The 16,531-nt window shown below is 43.6% G+C and overlaps 1 protein-coding gene across 1 annotated transcript in view; it reads left to right on the forward strand.

Annotated features, from left to right (window-relative positions):
* Positions 1–16,531, forward strand: part of PDIA4 (protein disulfide isomerase family A member 4) — a 272,038-nt gene that overhangs the window by 139,261 nt on the left and 116,246 nt on the right. The window contains 2 exon segments of the mRNA XM_040431853.1: positions 9,164–9,302; positions 13,935–14,144. Coding sequence (XP_040287787.1) covers positions 9,164–9,302; positions 13,935–14,144 — 349 coding nt within the window.

The raw sequence follows: 16,531 nt of genomic DNA on the forward strand, positions 1-16,531 counted from the left end.
TTTGATTTTTTTCTCCTGATTTCAAGACTCATCGAGACCACCTACGTCAGGTTTTGCTGGGAGAATAAATTTGTACGCTAAACTGGAAAAATGTGTGTTTGCGGTTCCGGAGATTCAATTTCTTGGTTTTCTTCTCTCCGCTTCTGGTCCACGCTGTGCTTGATTGGGAGCTTCCTGCGAATCAGAAGGCGCTGATGCAGTTTTTGGGTTTTCCAATTATTACAGAAAGTTCATTTTGAATTATTCCTCTGTTGTTAAGCCACTCACTGAAATGACTAAAAAGGGGGTAGATTTTTCCTCGTGGTCGGTAGATGCGCTTAAAGCCTTTTCTAGTTTCAGAGAGTTTTGCTTCCGCTCCCATTTAGGTACAACCTCATGTCTCTCTACCCTTTATTGTTGAGGTGGACGCTTCTGAGGTGGGTGTGGGTGCGGTCTTTTATTAGGGTCCCTCTCCTGCTAAATGTCGACCGTGTGCCTTTTTCTCAAGGAAACTCTCCTCTGCAGAGAGAAATTACGATGTGGGAGATAGGGAGTTGTTGGCCATCAAATTAGCGTTTGAGGAATGGCGCCATTGGTTAGAGGGAGCCAGACACCCTATTGCTGTGTTTACCGACCATAAGAATCTGGCCTACTTGGAATCAGCCAAGCGTCTAAACCCGAGACAGGCCAGATTGTCTTTGTTCTTCTCTAGGTTTAATTTTGTTGTCACGTTCCGCCCTGGGGTTAAAAATGTGAAGGCGAATGCCCTGTCTCGTTGTTTTTCCGGAAGGGGGGAACTTTGAAGACTCGGGTCCCATTTTGGCTGAAGGGTTGCTTGTCTCTGCTCTTTATCCTGATTTGGAGGCAGAGGTTCAGGCAGCCCAGGCAGAGACTCCTGATATTTGTCCTCCTGGGAGGTTGTTTGTGCCTCTCTCTTTACGACACAAGGTTTTTAAGGAGCACCACAATACTGTCCTTGCTGGGCACCCGGGAAGTAGAGCTACAGTGGATCTCATTGGTCGGAGATTCTGGTGGCCGGCTCTTCGTAAGACGGTTGAGGGTTTTGTGGCAGCCTGCGAGACCTGCGCTTGTGCCAAGGTCCCTCATTCACGACCATCAGGTTCTCTCCTCCCGTTACCCATTCCTTCCCGTCCTTGGACGCATCTGTCCATGGACTTCATTACGGACCTGCCTCGTTCCTCGGGGAAGACTGTGATTTTGGTGGTAGTGGACCGTTTTAGCAAAATGGCGCATTTCATTCCCTTTCCTGGGTTACCCAATGCTAAGACGTTGGCGCAAGCGTTTGTTGATCACATTGTTAAATTGAATGGCATTCCTTCAGACATCGTTTCTGATAGGGGCACGCAATTTGTTTCCAGATTCTGGAAGGCCTTCTGTTCTCGCTTGGGGATTCGGTTGTCGTTCTCAACTGCTTTTCACCCGCAGTCGAATGGTCAGACCGAACGCGTCAATCAGAATCTGGAGACATATCGGCGCTGTTTTGTGGCGGAGAATCAGAAGGATTGGTACTCTTTTTTGCCCCTTGATGAGTTTGCTTTAAATAACCGTCGCCAGGAGTCCTCTGATAAGTCACCAATTTTTGGTGCATATGGCTTTCATCCGCAGTTTGGGACATTCTCTGGAGAGGGGTCCTCTGGTTTACCTGATGAGGAGAGATTTTCCTAGTCTTTGTCATTTATTTGGCAAAAGATTCAGGGTAATCTGAAGAGGATGACTGAGAGATATAAGCGTGTGGCGGATAAGAGACGTGTGCCTGGTCCGGACCTGAATGTAGGTGATCTGGCGTGGTTGTCTACAAAGAATATCAAACTGAAGGTTCCCTCCTGGAAGTTGGGTCCTAAGTTTATTGTGCCTTACAAGATCTTGTCCGTCATCAATCCCGTTGCCTTCCGTCTTGATCTTCCTCAGACTTGGAAGATCCATAATGTTTTTCACAGGTCCCTATTAAAACCTTATGTCCAACCCACTGTACCCTTCTTTTTGCCTCCTCCTCCGATTGTTGTTGATGGTAATCTTGAATTTCAGGTCTCTAGGTGGATTCTCGCATTATCAGCGGTTCTCTCCAGTACCTCGTTCATTGGGAGGGTTATGGTCCTGAGGAGAGGATGTGAGTGCCTGTGGCGGACATTAAGGCCACTCATCTCATCAGGGCTTTCCATAGGTCTCATCCTGAGAAGGTGGGCTCTGAGTGTCCGGAGTCCACCCGTAGAGGGAGGGGTACTGTCACTGCCAGTTCTGTGAGAAGGTCTGGCAGACGTTATTCTCTACCTCTTGCATGATGTTCTTTGTTTTGGTTTCACTTTGTCATTTCCTTTCCTTCTCCCAGGTGTCACTTATTTAGACTAATTATCTCCCTTTATATTCCCTCCCATACTGCCTCACTTTGCGGTTTATACTACTTCCTGGATGAGGTGTTCACTGCTGGAGGCTGCTGCTGCTGTTTCCTCAGATAAGTCTTTCCTTTATTTGTGTTTCCTTGCTGGCTTGATTCTAGATGACCCTGACTCCGTCCGTATTAAGTGCAGGGAGCCGGTGGTCGTGTCCCCTCACTATTATAGGGTTTTCAGGTGTCACACAGTATTAGGTACGTGGGCATGCAATCGTCTACCATAGAGACCCTTGCATGGACATAGCAGTCAGGGAGAGCTCTAGGGGTTTTATAGGGCTTACCCATATGCTCCTTAGTTTGGGATCAAGCCAGTCGGATGTTTATTTATAAGTTCCAGCTTTCTGCAACATCATCCGTGACACCAGAACGCCTGGACAGCCTACAGCTATTACGGCATGCTAGGAGTTGTACTTTTGCAACAGCTGGAGGGCTGCAGGTTGAGCATTCCTGCTATAAACATAAAAGTTCAAGCTGTTTTGTATGGATGAATTTGTTAAAATTCCTCCAAGTATATGTGCAGGACTAAGCAATGGTTACCAAAAATGTTTTAGTTGCAGTTTTTGGCTGCACCAGGTCACACCAGATACTGACCGTAAAACAGTAAAGATTCCTTTACTGTTGTCCCTCACAGACCGAGATTGGGTCATTTTCCTTAAATAAATGACCAAGTTTAATCTTTTTGACTTGCTTGTTTTGGTTATCTTAATCTACTTTTAGGACTTGAAATTCTGATATAGTTTTATGTCTAATTTATGCAGTAATATAGAAAATTATGAAGGGTTCACAAGCGTTCAAGCTCCACTGTATCATTTTTTATTTTTTTTTATATTCACAAAGTTTATGCAAACTTTGTTGAAAGTACAGAGTCAAGTTAATTAAAACATAATTTGTATTTTTTTTTTTATAATTCATTTCACCTTTTTGTTCCCTTTTGTAAGACACTTGCATATACAAGCAATCATACATTATCCACTATCATTGTCAGTTCTTCTGGTAACAGGGAATTGGTGTTTGGTCTGGGAAATATGGCCAAAAATGGGGTGAGTTTCCGGGACTGAACGATCGTTTGTGAAATTAGCCAACATGCTATTAGCATAATTTTTTATTTATTTTTATTTACATTTAATTGCATGCGATTTGGAGGGGGGGGGGGAGAAACTTTTTTGTAAATTCAACAAATAGCCTACTGCAAAATGCCATTCACTAGCCAATCAGTCACACTGGCTGTCAGATGCTTTAGACCTCATCCTCTGTCTCCTCTACTCCCGTGCACTGCTATGTTAAATTACTGTACGTGCGTGCATGTGTATTTAATTTAATGTTTGTGTGTGTTGTTAAAAGCTATCGACAGTATCCTCTACAGTATCCCGCCCCCTTAACAGTGACCTCCACAGCCCCCCACCCCTTAACACTGACCCCCCCACCCACAGTGCCGTGTCTCCTTAAAATGGGACGTCCACAGCAGCCCACCCCCTTAACTTTGACCTTCACAGCAGCCTGCCCCTTTAACAGTGAGTTTCACAGCACCACACCCCCTTTACAGTGACCTCCATAGGGTCCTGCACTCTTAACAGTGACCTCTACAGCACCCGCCCCTTAACACTGACCATAGGTTACAGTCCCCTTAAGTGTGACCTACACTATTCTCGGCCTCCTTAACAGAAACCTCCACAGCAACTGCCCCTTTAACAGTGACTGCCACAGTACCCCGCTGCCTTAACAGTGACCTAACAGTACCCCGCTGCCCCTTTAATAGTGGCCTCCACAGTCCCCTCCTCCCTTAACAGTGACCTCCACAGTGCCCACCCCATTAACAGTAACACCCACAGCGCTCTTCTCTCTGAACTCCACAGTGGCCGCCCCTTTATTAGTGACCTCCATAGTACCCCGTCTCCTTAACAGTGATTTACACAATAACCCGCCACCTTAACAGTGACCTCCACAGAGCTCCTTTCCCTTAAAATGTGACCTCCACAACACCCCACCCACTTAACAGTGACCTCTACAGCACCCCGCCCCTTAACAATGACCTCCATAGCACACTGTCCCCTTAACTGTGACCTCCACCATTCCCTTCCTCCTTAAGAGACCTCCACAGCATCCTGTCCCCTTAAAGGTGACCTCCACAGCAGATGCCCCTTTATTAGTGACCTCCACAGTACCTCGTCTCCTTAAGTGATTTCCACAACACCCCGCCCCCTTAACAGTGGCCTCTACAGCAATCTGCACCTTAACACTGACCTGAATAGCGGACCGTCCCCTTAATTGTGACCTCCACAGCAGCCTGCCCCTAGGGTGGCCAGAGGTCCAGTTTTAGGGAGGACAGTCTGGCTTTCAGACTCCATGGTCAGGGTCTGGACGGACACAAGGATGTCCTTTTGAACACCTCACTCTCGGACAGCAGCACTGTGGGAGGGGCGTGGCTTAGCCGGACCTGGGGTTGGGGTTTTAAGTCAGTCTTTTGAGGGTGGCCTGAATGGCCACCCTACCTCCCCCCTTAACTGTGACCTCCACAGCACTCCGCTCCCTTAACAGTGTCATTGACAGCACCCTGCCCCTTTTAAAGCTGACCTACAGCAGTGAAGAAAAATGGCTGGGTTGTTGTGGAAACCTGGTGTAAAACTGTGTATATGTGGAGACTAAGGACCTGTGAGCTTCTATTGGCTGATTAAAGGTTATGTGACCAGGCTTATCTTGGCTAATGCATTTTTTTGGGAATATCTCAGGAGCTGAGACCTGGTCTAAAACTTTCCCGGACACCTGATGTACCTGTGTGCCAAGTTTCGTGATTCTAAATGTGACGGTGCTGATTCCTTTACATACACATACACACACACACACACTCAGCTTTATATATTATATATTATTTATATATATATTGTGAGACAGTGACAGGTCTCACTCAGGTTAGAGGCATGGAAGGGGTGGATAGTGTGGTCCACACCCCTGTTCCACCACAGGTGAGACAAGCTGGAGGTAATCAGCCTGGCATAAGGCACCTCCCAGAGTGTCAGAAAGGGGGTAGTGTGTTACCTGTGGACAGAGGCCTGGAGGCTCTGTCTGTGTGGTCTCAGCTGGGCAAGGCTGAGGGACCACAAGGCTGGGAGATAGCCTGGAGTTGGGGGAGCGCAGCGACGCCTGGGAGGGTCGCAGGGCCATAGTCAGGCGGACTACTGAGCCCCAATCCCCCACAAGAAATACTGAACTGGAGACAGTGGGCGTACTGTGCTCTGTACAGCCAGGAGGCTGGGGGACATTGGCTGACAAAGCCGCATGTGTTCACAGGGTGTGAACTGTGAGTTTAGGTGAGTCAGGATATCATATGTTTAGTTAGAGCCCAGCCGGGCAGGTGTTTATTTTGTACCATTTATGTTTGAATTGCTGAGGAGCCAAATAAAGTGATGTTTGGACCTGAAGCTTGGTGTCTGGTGACGATATTTGTGTGAATCACCCCCGGAGAAGAGCTAACCCCCCACAATATATAATATATATATATATATATATATATATATACAGGTGAAACTCGAAAAATTTGAATATCGTGCAAAGTTCATTTATTTGGTAATGCAACTTAAAAGGTGAAACTAACATATGAGATTGACTCATTACATGCAAAGCGAGATATTTCAAGCCTTTATATGTTATAATTTGGATGATTCTGGCTTATAGCTTATGAAACCCTGTGACTAATACCACGCCTCGTGCACGCTTGGTACAGTTTACACAGACTCCTCCTGTCCACGCGGGCACAGAGTGGCAACAAGCTGACAGAGCCTTTTCACTGCCGCAGTGAAAACAGCTCTGTCTCAGCCCAGGTAACTGCCACCAGCTTCTCGTTTGATATAAGCCCGGTCCGCTAATGGGATTATATAGGGTGAGAAACCAACCCAAGGTAGCTTATAACTAGGCCGAAACACGGACATGGGGATTCGTGATCGAGATACAAGATAGCACAAGATTAAATTATATATTTAATCGCCTAAAGGGCACACTAGATATAACAGAATATATACAGTGGTCTGAGGTTACAGATATAGGTGATATACAGTGGATATAAAAAGTCTACACACCCCTGTTAAAATGGCATGTTTCTGTGCTGTAAAAAATGAGACAAAGATAAATCATTGAAAAACTAACTGAAATCTTTTAGGTGGAGGAAAGAAAACAAAAAAACTAAAATAATGTGGTTGCATAAGTGTGCACACCCTCTTATAACTGGGGATGTAGCTGTGTTCAGAATTAAGCAATCACATTCAAAATCATGTTAAATAGGAGTCAGCATACACCTGCCATCATTTAACGTGCCTGTGATTAACCCCAAATAAAGTTCAGCTGCTCTAGTTGGTCTTTCCTGAAATTTTCTTAGTCTCATCCCACAGCAAAAGCCATGGTCCACAGAGAGCTTCCAAAGCATCAGAGGGATCTCATTGTTAAAAGGTATCAGTCAGGAGAAGGGTACAAATGAATTTCCAAGGCCTTAGATATACCATGGAACACAGTGAAGACAGTCATCATCAAGTGGAGAAAATATGGCACAACAGTGACATTACCAAGAACTGGACGTCCCTCCAAAATTGATGAAAAGACTAGAAGAAAAATGGTCTGGGAGGCTACCAAGAGGCCTACACCAACATTAAGGAGCTGTAGGAATATCTGGCAAGTACTAGCTGTGTGGTACATGTGACAACAATCTCCCGTATTCTTCATATGTTTGGGCTATGGGGTAGAGTGGCAAGACGAAAGCCTTTTCTTAAGAAAAACATCCAAGCCAGGCTAAATTTTGAAGAAACACAGCTGAAGTCTCCCAAAAGCATGTGGGAAAAGGTGTTATGGACTGATGAAACCAAGGTTGAACTTTTTGGCCTTAATTCCAAAAGATATGTTTGGCCCAAAAACAACACTGCACATCACCAAAAGAACGCCATACCCACAGTGAAGCATGGTGGTGGCAGCATCATGCTTTGGTGCTGTTTTTCTTCAGCTAGAAATGGGGCCTTAGTTAAGCTAGAGGAATTTATGAACAGTTCCAAATACCAGTCAATATTGGCACAAAACCTTGAGGCTTCTGCTAGAAAGCTGAACATGAAGAGGAACTTCATCTTTCAGCATGACAACGACCCAAAGCATACATACAAATCAACAAAGGAATGGCTTCACCAGAAGAAGATTAAAGTTTTAGAATGGCCCAGCCAGAGCCCAGACCTGAATCCGATTTTGAAAATCTGTGGGGTGATCTGAAGAGGGCTGTGCACAGGCGATGCCCTCGCAATCTGACAGATTTGGAGTGTTTTTGCAAAGAAGAGTAGGCAAATCTTGCCAAGTCAAAATGTGCCATGCTGATAGACTCATACCCAAAAAGACTGAGTGCTGTAATAAAATCAAAAGGTGCTTCAACAAAGTATTAGTTTAAGGGCGTGCACACTTATGCAACCATATTATTTTATTTTTATATTTTTTTCTTCCCTCTACCTAAAAGATTTCAGTTTGTTTTTCAATTGAGTGGTACAGTTTATAGGTCACTTTTTATATCTACTGTAGGTACAAAAGGGTTATGCAGAACAATAAGTCAGTTTACCAGATGTCAGTCATTTGGGTAGTGATGAGTTCTTAGCTGTATTCACGTCGGAGACAGTGATGTCAGCTGGTTGAAGGTCCCTCCAAACACATTGCACAATGTGACCCCCTGCTGGCTTGCATGGGCTTTTGACCTGTAGCCGGCCACTCCCCTCCCCGCCTATGGGTAGGGTCCACCCCTATTACTCTGGTGCTGGCAGCAAATGACCCACAAAACCCCTTAGGGCGCATAGCACCAGACCAGAAGGTTGCAGGAAGATGGTTCCAGGCCCAATTGATCTGCCTGGGTTCTGGCTACAACTAGAGTCCAAGCATGGTACCGTTAGTTGGTTGGTTTCTGTGTGGAGATATATTTATCTCCCCTGCCGGGCATCCTAGCCTCGAACAAAGACCATGGGCACGTTCATCATGGTCACTGGGATACAAATATGTATCTGGTTTGCGCCTGCGATGGCCGGGCGATTCATAATTCCTTATGAAATGTAGCTGCCAACATGTCTGGGAGGTATCATTGATCCTGGCAAGGGCTGATACCTCCTACTGGGGGTTCTCTTGCAGGATCTGTGCTGTCTGACTGGAGGTGTGAAATGCAATCAAATGTGGCCTGCTAGGAGTTTTCTGCTATCTGGCTGCGGCTTTGAAGCAGAGCCCCCCTGTGGAGCTTGATTTCCTCTGCCATCTTCCAGCAAATAGTGGGTGTGAGGACATGGCTGACAGTAAATATTAATCCATATTCCTCACAAACGCCAAAGTCACAATTTTGAGGTACCCTATGCTCAGGGGATATGGATTAATTAGCTGACTAGAGTGTGACACTTTGAGCCTAGAATATTGAACCTTTTCACAAAATTCTAATTTGCACGATATTCTAATTTTTCAAGTTTCATCTGTGTGTATGTGTATATGTATGTGTATATATGTGTGTGTGTGTGTGTGTGTATGTGTATATATATATATATATATATATATATATATATATAATAACACAGATATTCTTATATTAACAAAATATTACATAGAATCCATTTTAATATGTCCATCTCTGCTGTTCCAAGCACTCACTGGCGAGTATTGTGTATAATCAAAAGTCAGATGGTTTTATTTTTTACCATGTTATTTTCTGTATAGTAATTTGAAGTAAGCATTTGTTCACATTTAGTTCTTTAGATTGTCGTAATGAAACGCTTTTTTGTTTTACAGAAATTGTTGATAAAGTAAAAGCAGTTTCAGATCCCAATTGGACGATCCCACCTGAAGCAACAATAGTATTAACTGAAGCAAACTTTGATGAGGTGGTAGAAGCTGCAGATATCATACTAGTTGAATTTTATGCACCATGGTAAGAGCTTTGCAAATGAAATATGGACTTAATGTCATTGCTTGAAGAAGACCTGTCCAGAGTCAGCACCTGCTACTTACGATGTTGTATATACACCTCTCATTGACTTCAGTGTATTGACTGACGATGCAGAAACAATATTAAAGAAAATTATAAATTTAACTCCTTAAGGACCCAGCCATATTTCACCTTAAGGACCAGGCCATTTTTTGCTAATCTGACCAGTGTCACTTTAAGTGGTGATAACTTTAAAATGCTTTGACTTATCCAGGCCATTCTGAGATAGTTTTTTCGTCACATATTGTACTTCATGACACTGGTAAAATGAAGTAAAAAAAAAATCATTTTTATTAATAAAAAAATACCAAATTTGCCAAAATTTTTGAAAAATTAGTAAATTTCAAAGTTTCAATTTCTCTACTTCTATAATACATAGTATTACCTCCAAAAATTGTTTATTACTTTACATTCCCCAGATGTCTACTTCATGTTTATATCATTTTGGGAATTACATTTTCGTTTTTGTGGACGTAACGGGGCTTAGAAGTTTAGAAGCAAATCTTGAAATTTTTCAGAAATTTTCAAAAACCCAATTTTTAGGGACCAGTTCAGGTCTGAAGTCACTTTGTGAGGCTTACATAATAGAATCCACCCAAAAATGACCTCTTTCTAGAAACTACACCCTTCAAGGTATTCAAAACTGATTTTACAAATGTAGTTAACCCTTTAGGTGTTCCACAAGAGTTAATGGCAAATGAAGATAACATTTCAGAATTTTTTATTTTTTTTTGCCACATTTTCCATTTTAATCAATTTTTTTCCAGTAACAAAGCAAGGGTTAACAGCCAAATAAAATGCTATGTTTATTGCCCCAATTCTGTAGTTTTTCAGAAACACCCCATATGTGGCCGTAAACTACTGTACAGGCACACGGTAGGGCGTAGAGGGAAAGGTGTGCCGTGTGGTTTTTGGAAGGCAGATTTTGCTGGACTGGTTTATTTACACCATGTCCCATTTGAAGCCCCCCTGATGCACCTCTAGAGTAGAAACTCCATAAAAGTGACCCTATTTTGGAAACTACAGGATAAGGTGGCAGTTTTGTTGGGACTATTTTTAGGGTACATATGATTTTTGGTTGCTCTAGATAACATTTTTGTGAGGCAAGGTTACCAAAAATAGAAATTCTGAAATTTCATCTCCATTTGCTATAAACTGTTGAGGAACACCTAAAGGGTTAATAAAGTTTGTAAAATCGGTTTTGAATACCTTGAGGGGTGTAGTTTCTTAGATGGGGTCGCTTTTATGGAGTTTCTACTCTAGGGGTGCATCAGGGGGGCTTCAAATGGGACATGGTGCCCAAAAAAAAAAGGCCATCAAAATCTGCCTTCCAGAAACCATACGGCGATCCTTTCCTTCTGCGCCCTGCCGTTTGGTCATACAGCAGTTTACGACCACATATAGGGTGTTTCTGTAAACTGCAGAATCAGGGTAATAAATATTAAGTTTTGTTTGACTGTTAACCCTTGCTTTGTTACTGGAAAAAAAACAGAATAAAATGGAAAATTTGCCAAAAAATTGCTGTTGTGGCAATGTTTTTATTTAAGTTTTTGACCGTGTTCATCTGAGGGTTTAGGTCATGGGGTACTCTTATACAGCAGATTCTTACTGACGCGGCGATACCTAATATGTCTACTTTTTTTAAATTTATTTATGTTTTACACTATATTATCTTTTGATAAACAAAAAAAAAACATTTTAGTATTTCCATAGTCTAAGAGTCATTTTTTATTTTTTTTGCCGCTTATCTTAGGTAGGGGCTCATTTTTTGCGGGATGTGAGAGGACTGTTTTATTGGCACTATTTTGGGGGGCATATGACTTTATAATCGCTTGCTATTACAATTTTAGTGATGTGACAAATAAAAACTGCAAAAAATATTTTTTATATATTTTTTTTTTACAGTGTTCATCTGAGGGGTTCGGTCATGGGGTATTTTTATAGAGCAGATTCTTACGGACGCGGCGATACCTAATATGTCAACCTTTTAAATTTATTTTTGTTTTACTAAATATTTTTGAAAACATTTTTTTTTAGTTTGTGTCTCAAGTAGTTTTTTTATCTGATTGTCAGTGGCTAAATTGGGGAAGGAGAACATACATTTAGTACTCCATGGAAGTGTGGTACTCCCTGAAGCAACCAATAATGCAGAGGCCCGTATGATTGGGGCACGTGTCACACTGAGTAGTGGTGTCCTTCCGTATCCCCCTCCTGTGACACACTCTGCACCTTTTTTTGGGTCCGTCCTTCTTTCCAGTATGGGGGACCACACATGGAAAGTGTTGGCCAGGGACGATCAGGGCGCCTCCAGTTCCTGAGGTACTCCGGCCTGCTCTTTCCCATCAGAAAAGATCAGGTCCGTGAGGACTGCCTCATAGAACTGAAGGAATGTCCCTGCGTTGCCAGCGCTCCGGGACAGCACAAAAGAGTTGTACAAGGCAACCTGTACCAAGTAGACCACAACTTTTTTGTACCATGCCCGGGTTTTGCGCATGGCATTATATGGCTTGAGGACTTGATCAGAGAGATCACCATCTCCCATATACCAATTGTAGTCGACGATACAATCGGGCTTAAGGACCGTTGCCGCTGTACCTCGCACAGGGACAGGGGTGATGCTGTTACCATGAATTGTGGACAGTACAAGGACATCCCTCTTGGGTGACATGCTGCATTATCTGCATAATGCAGGCATTTTCCAGATGGCCTCAAACCAGGAGCGTGTCATGGCTGTACTGTAAAGTTGGGTCTGGTAGAGGACGGCCCCACTCCAGTAATGCCTGACACTAGGTTTTTTGAGTAGGCCCATGTGCAGCACGAGGCCCCAAAACGTCCTCATCTCGGCTGCACTGACCGGAGTCCAGCCACTGGGCCTAGCCAAAAAGGAGCCCGGGTGTTGAGCAACAAACTGTGTTGGGCGTACAGGTTTGTTTGCTCCACCATTAGATTTGCAAAGTGGTCACTGAAAAAAAGACTAAAGTAGTCGTATTCAGTGAAGCCCACTGTGGAAATCTGGATTCCTGGTTGGCCTACAAAATCAGTAATTGCGGGCTCAAAACACTCTGGGATATACCAGACAAGTTCACCGGCAGGGGGCTCCGGTGGACTTAACTGGTGGGCCGGAAAACTAGTACGAGCCCCAGAGCTGCTTGTACTAGTGTGGGCCACAGGGTCCCTAGCATGGCGGTCCCCTTGCTCCGCCTGGCGGCGTCTCCGACGCCTTGGGGGCTCATCATCATCCCTAGATGATGATGAGGAGGACCTGGATGACAAAAGTCGGGTCATCCTCTTCCTCACTGGGGCTCTCGGACTCGGTGGCAAGCTGGGCGTAAATTTCCTCGGCCGAGAACATCCGGCAGGCCATAGGGGAGTGTGTGTGTGCGTGTGCGATAAAATTTATTTGGTTTGCGTGTGTGTAGCGGCACAGGTGTTCGCGAACTTACCCTAAACCGAACAGACAAAAGAAAACGAAAAAAATGTGAAAAAAAGAAAATTAAATTCAAAATCGCTGATCAACCGTCCGAAGTTGATCAGCGGTGGGGTGTGTGATGCTCTAACAGTGGCTGGACACTAAGAGTGCCGGCCACAGTCAGCGTACGCAGAAAAAATAATAATAATAAATTCTTGCGCCCAAAAAAAAGTTGGGGGGCAGGGGCGCAAGGGTCACATAGCTGTTTTTTCTCACTAACTTTCCCTGAATATCCCTGCCTAACCTTACCTTTCCCTAAATACCTGGGTGCACAGATGGGGGTGCTGGGGCACAGATGGGGTGCTGGCTAATGATCCCTGCACAGATGGGGGTGCTGGCTCTGAGATCCGATGTATTGGTCGGCTGGGCGGGCATTTCAAATTACAGCAGCGCTCCTCTCCTCCTCCTTTTCAGTCCGGCAGCCGAGGAGAGAGGAGCGCTGCTGTAATTTGAAATGCCCGCCTGGCCAGCCGACCAATGAGAGGCGATCCTGAGAGGTGATGTCACCATCACCTCTCAGGATCGCAGGATGGTGATTGGTGGTGTATTATCACACCACCGATCACCATCCTGTTCCGGGTTATCGGGTTCAGAGACCCGAATAACCCAGAAACGCAGCAAACCGCAGGTCTGAATTGACCTGCGGTTTGCTGCGATCGCCGACACGGGAGGGGGGGGCGCATTGACCCAAGGTGCCTGCTCAATGATTTGAGCAGGCATCGGGTTCCGATCACCGCCCGCTGGGCGGCAGTGATCGGAACTATACATGACGTACCGGTACATCATGTGTCCGGAAGAGGTTAAAAAATGTTGCCGATTTTTCAGTGCGGATTGTGTAGCGATAATATTTAACAAATTGCAATACAATACACGTGAAAAATAACATTAACATTATGTTGCGGGATTGCAGCAGTTTTTTTTAATTGGATTTCACCATTTGCAAAAGGTGAAATCCACTGCAAAATGAACTAGTAATATAGTTCAGATATGTCTGTACATGACCTTAAATAAGTTGTAAATTTTGACTTTAGTATAGGTAATTCATATTTTCAACATTATGTTAAGTTTTAATATTAGTTTATGCTAATCATTCAAATTCTGTATAGGTGTGGACATTGCAAAAAGCTTGCACCAGAATATGAAAAAGCTGCACAGGAGCTTAGTAAGCGTACACCAGTAATACCACTTGCAAAAGTCGATGCCACTGCAGAAGTAAAACTTGCTGAAAGATACAAGGTGTCTGGATATCCCACACTAAAGATTTTTCGCAAAGGCAAATTGTATGATTATAACGGACCAAGAGAAAAATATGGTAAGTTAAAAAACTGTTATTGTATAACTATAATCTAATACACATTTGTATTCTCTTATTGTAGATCTGAACTGCTTTATTTAACTCCCCAACAATCACGTTAAAATTGGACTTTAGGAACTTGCAGGACCAATTTAAGATACATAAAAGGGATTTTTATAAGTATCTGAGGATCCATCACTTATTAACCTCTAACCCTACACTAATAGTAAATGTACACATGGAGCTCCTGAACCAATGGGCTCTGAAGCAATCCAATTGGAAAGGAATTCGTCCACTTTACTCATTTCTAGGCAGGAGAAACTCCTTTGTAAAAACAGCTCCCATTGTATCATGGGAGTTGGAATTGGGACGCAGTATCCCCCCAGCACAGTGGTCCACAGCTATAAACTATGCGACCAAGAGATTAAAATGTGTATCACATCTAGAGTCTTATTCGAAAACATTACTTAGATGGTATTTTGCTCCCCTGAGACTAAATCGCATTTTCCCTGGCTCGGGGCTGCTGTGCTGAAGGGGATGTGGCGGCAGAGGATCCCTATTACATATACTTTGGGACTGCCCCCTATTGGGAGAATTGTGGTCCAGCGTCTTTCAACTAATTGAAAGGGCAACAGATGACAAGCTAAACAGAGACCCAGCCCTAGCCTTGCTATTTATAGATCTCACAGAAATCCCATATAACTTTAGAACTATATCTATGCACCTGTTTTTAGCTACGAAACTAGCCATTACCAGGTACTGGAAAAGTTCAAAGATCCCGACGATACAAGAAATCATAAATGCTGTGGATACTACTAGATCTTATGAAAAAATGTTGGCTCACAAAAATTTCATGATGGGTAAGTTTGAAATAGAATGGGCACAATGGACCAATCTATCTCCTAAAAGATAACCTGGAAAACGCTGGACCTAACTGGCTATATATGTTATACATCTCAGCATTCACTTCCTGCTTCCCAGCTTCTAAGGCTGGGCGGGCTTAGCCAGTTCAAGTGAAGGCCAGCCACACCTCCTCCTTATGACGTCACACTGAGAGAGAGCTCAGGCCTACGTGCTCGTTCATGTGAAATGTATGAGTCCTCATTGTAGCAGCCTGCAGAGTGTGAGGTCCCTCCCCCTGCTGGGGAATAGTCACTCAGAGAGCACTAGTCAGTTTTTCCAATACAGCTCTACTACAGTTGTGTATAAACCATAGACCTTTTATCAGTATAGATGCATATATAGCTCTGCTACATCTATCTTCTCCTCCCCAACTAGCACTGTGTCAGATCTGCAGGATATACAGCTCTGCTACATCAGTTGTTTCTCTATTCCAACAACACTTTGTCAGAACTGCCGCATATTTAGCTCTGCTACATCTGTCTATTGATCTCTCCCCCAAGCACATACAGACTGCTACATCTGTCTTCCCCCTCCCCCACAAGCACTGTCGCTGAACAGCTTTCAATACAGCTCTGCCACTAAATAAAATTGTCCCCGTGTCCCTGCACTCTCCTCCGATCGCTCCAATGCACACTCCCTCTATGCGCAGCTGGATCCAGATTCCGCGCTGCATACATTTTTTCCAGTATGGGATAACTGTTTGATTGGTACTTATTTGGGGGGCATACGCCGATCGCTTGGTATTATACTTTTTGTGATGTAAGGTGACAAAAAATGTCTTTTTTGGCACAGTTTTTTTTTATGGTGTTCACCTGAGGGATTATGTCATGTGATATTTTTATAGAGCAGGTTGTTTCAGACACGGTGATACCTAATATGTATACTTTTTTTTTTATTTATTTCACTTTAACACAATAATAGCATTTTTAAAACAAAAAAATAAAATTTTAATATCTGAGAGCTATAGTTTTTTTTAGCGATTTTCTTATGTAAGGGCTAATTTTTTGCGGGATGAGGTGACTGTTTTATTGGTACCAAATTGTGGGACATACGCCTTTTTGATCACTTGGCGTTGCACTTTTTAGTGTTCACCTGAGGGGTTAGTTCATGGGATATTTTTATAGAGCTGATTTTTACGGACACGGTGTTACTGAATATGTCTATTTTATTTATTTGTTTCTATTTTTACAATTTTTAAATTACCTGGGATTTTATTTTTTTTACATGTGAAGCCTTTTTTTTTTTTTTTTTTTTTTTTTTTTTTTTTTACTCAGACCCACTTGGTTTTTGAAGATCCAGTGGGTCTGATGCCTCTATAATACAATGCAGTACACTGTATAGTGTCCGGCGAAATAGCAGGCGGAACGAATCAGTCCTGCTGCAAGTGTGAAACTACCCTTTATGCCATGGCAAGCCGGATGCCTGTGAAGGCGTCCGGTTGCCATGGTAACCATCGGGGCTGACATAGCAGCGCAGCGGCCCGATGGGGAAGGCAGCTCTATCCCT

This window comes from Bufo bufo, chromosome 5 (genome assembly GCF_905171765.1).
Source record: "Bufo bufo chromosome 5, aBufBuf1.1, whole genome shotgun sequence".
Classification (NCBI taxonomy): Eukaryota; Metazoa; Chordata; class Amphibia; order Anura; family Bufonidae; genus Bufo; species Bufo bufo.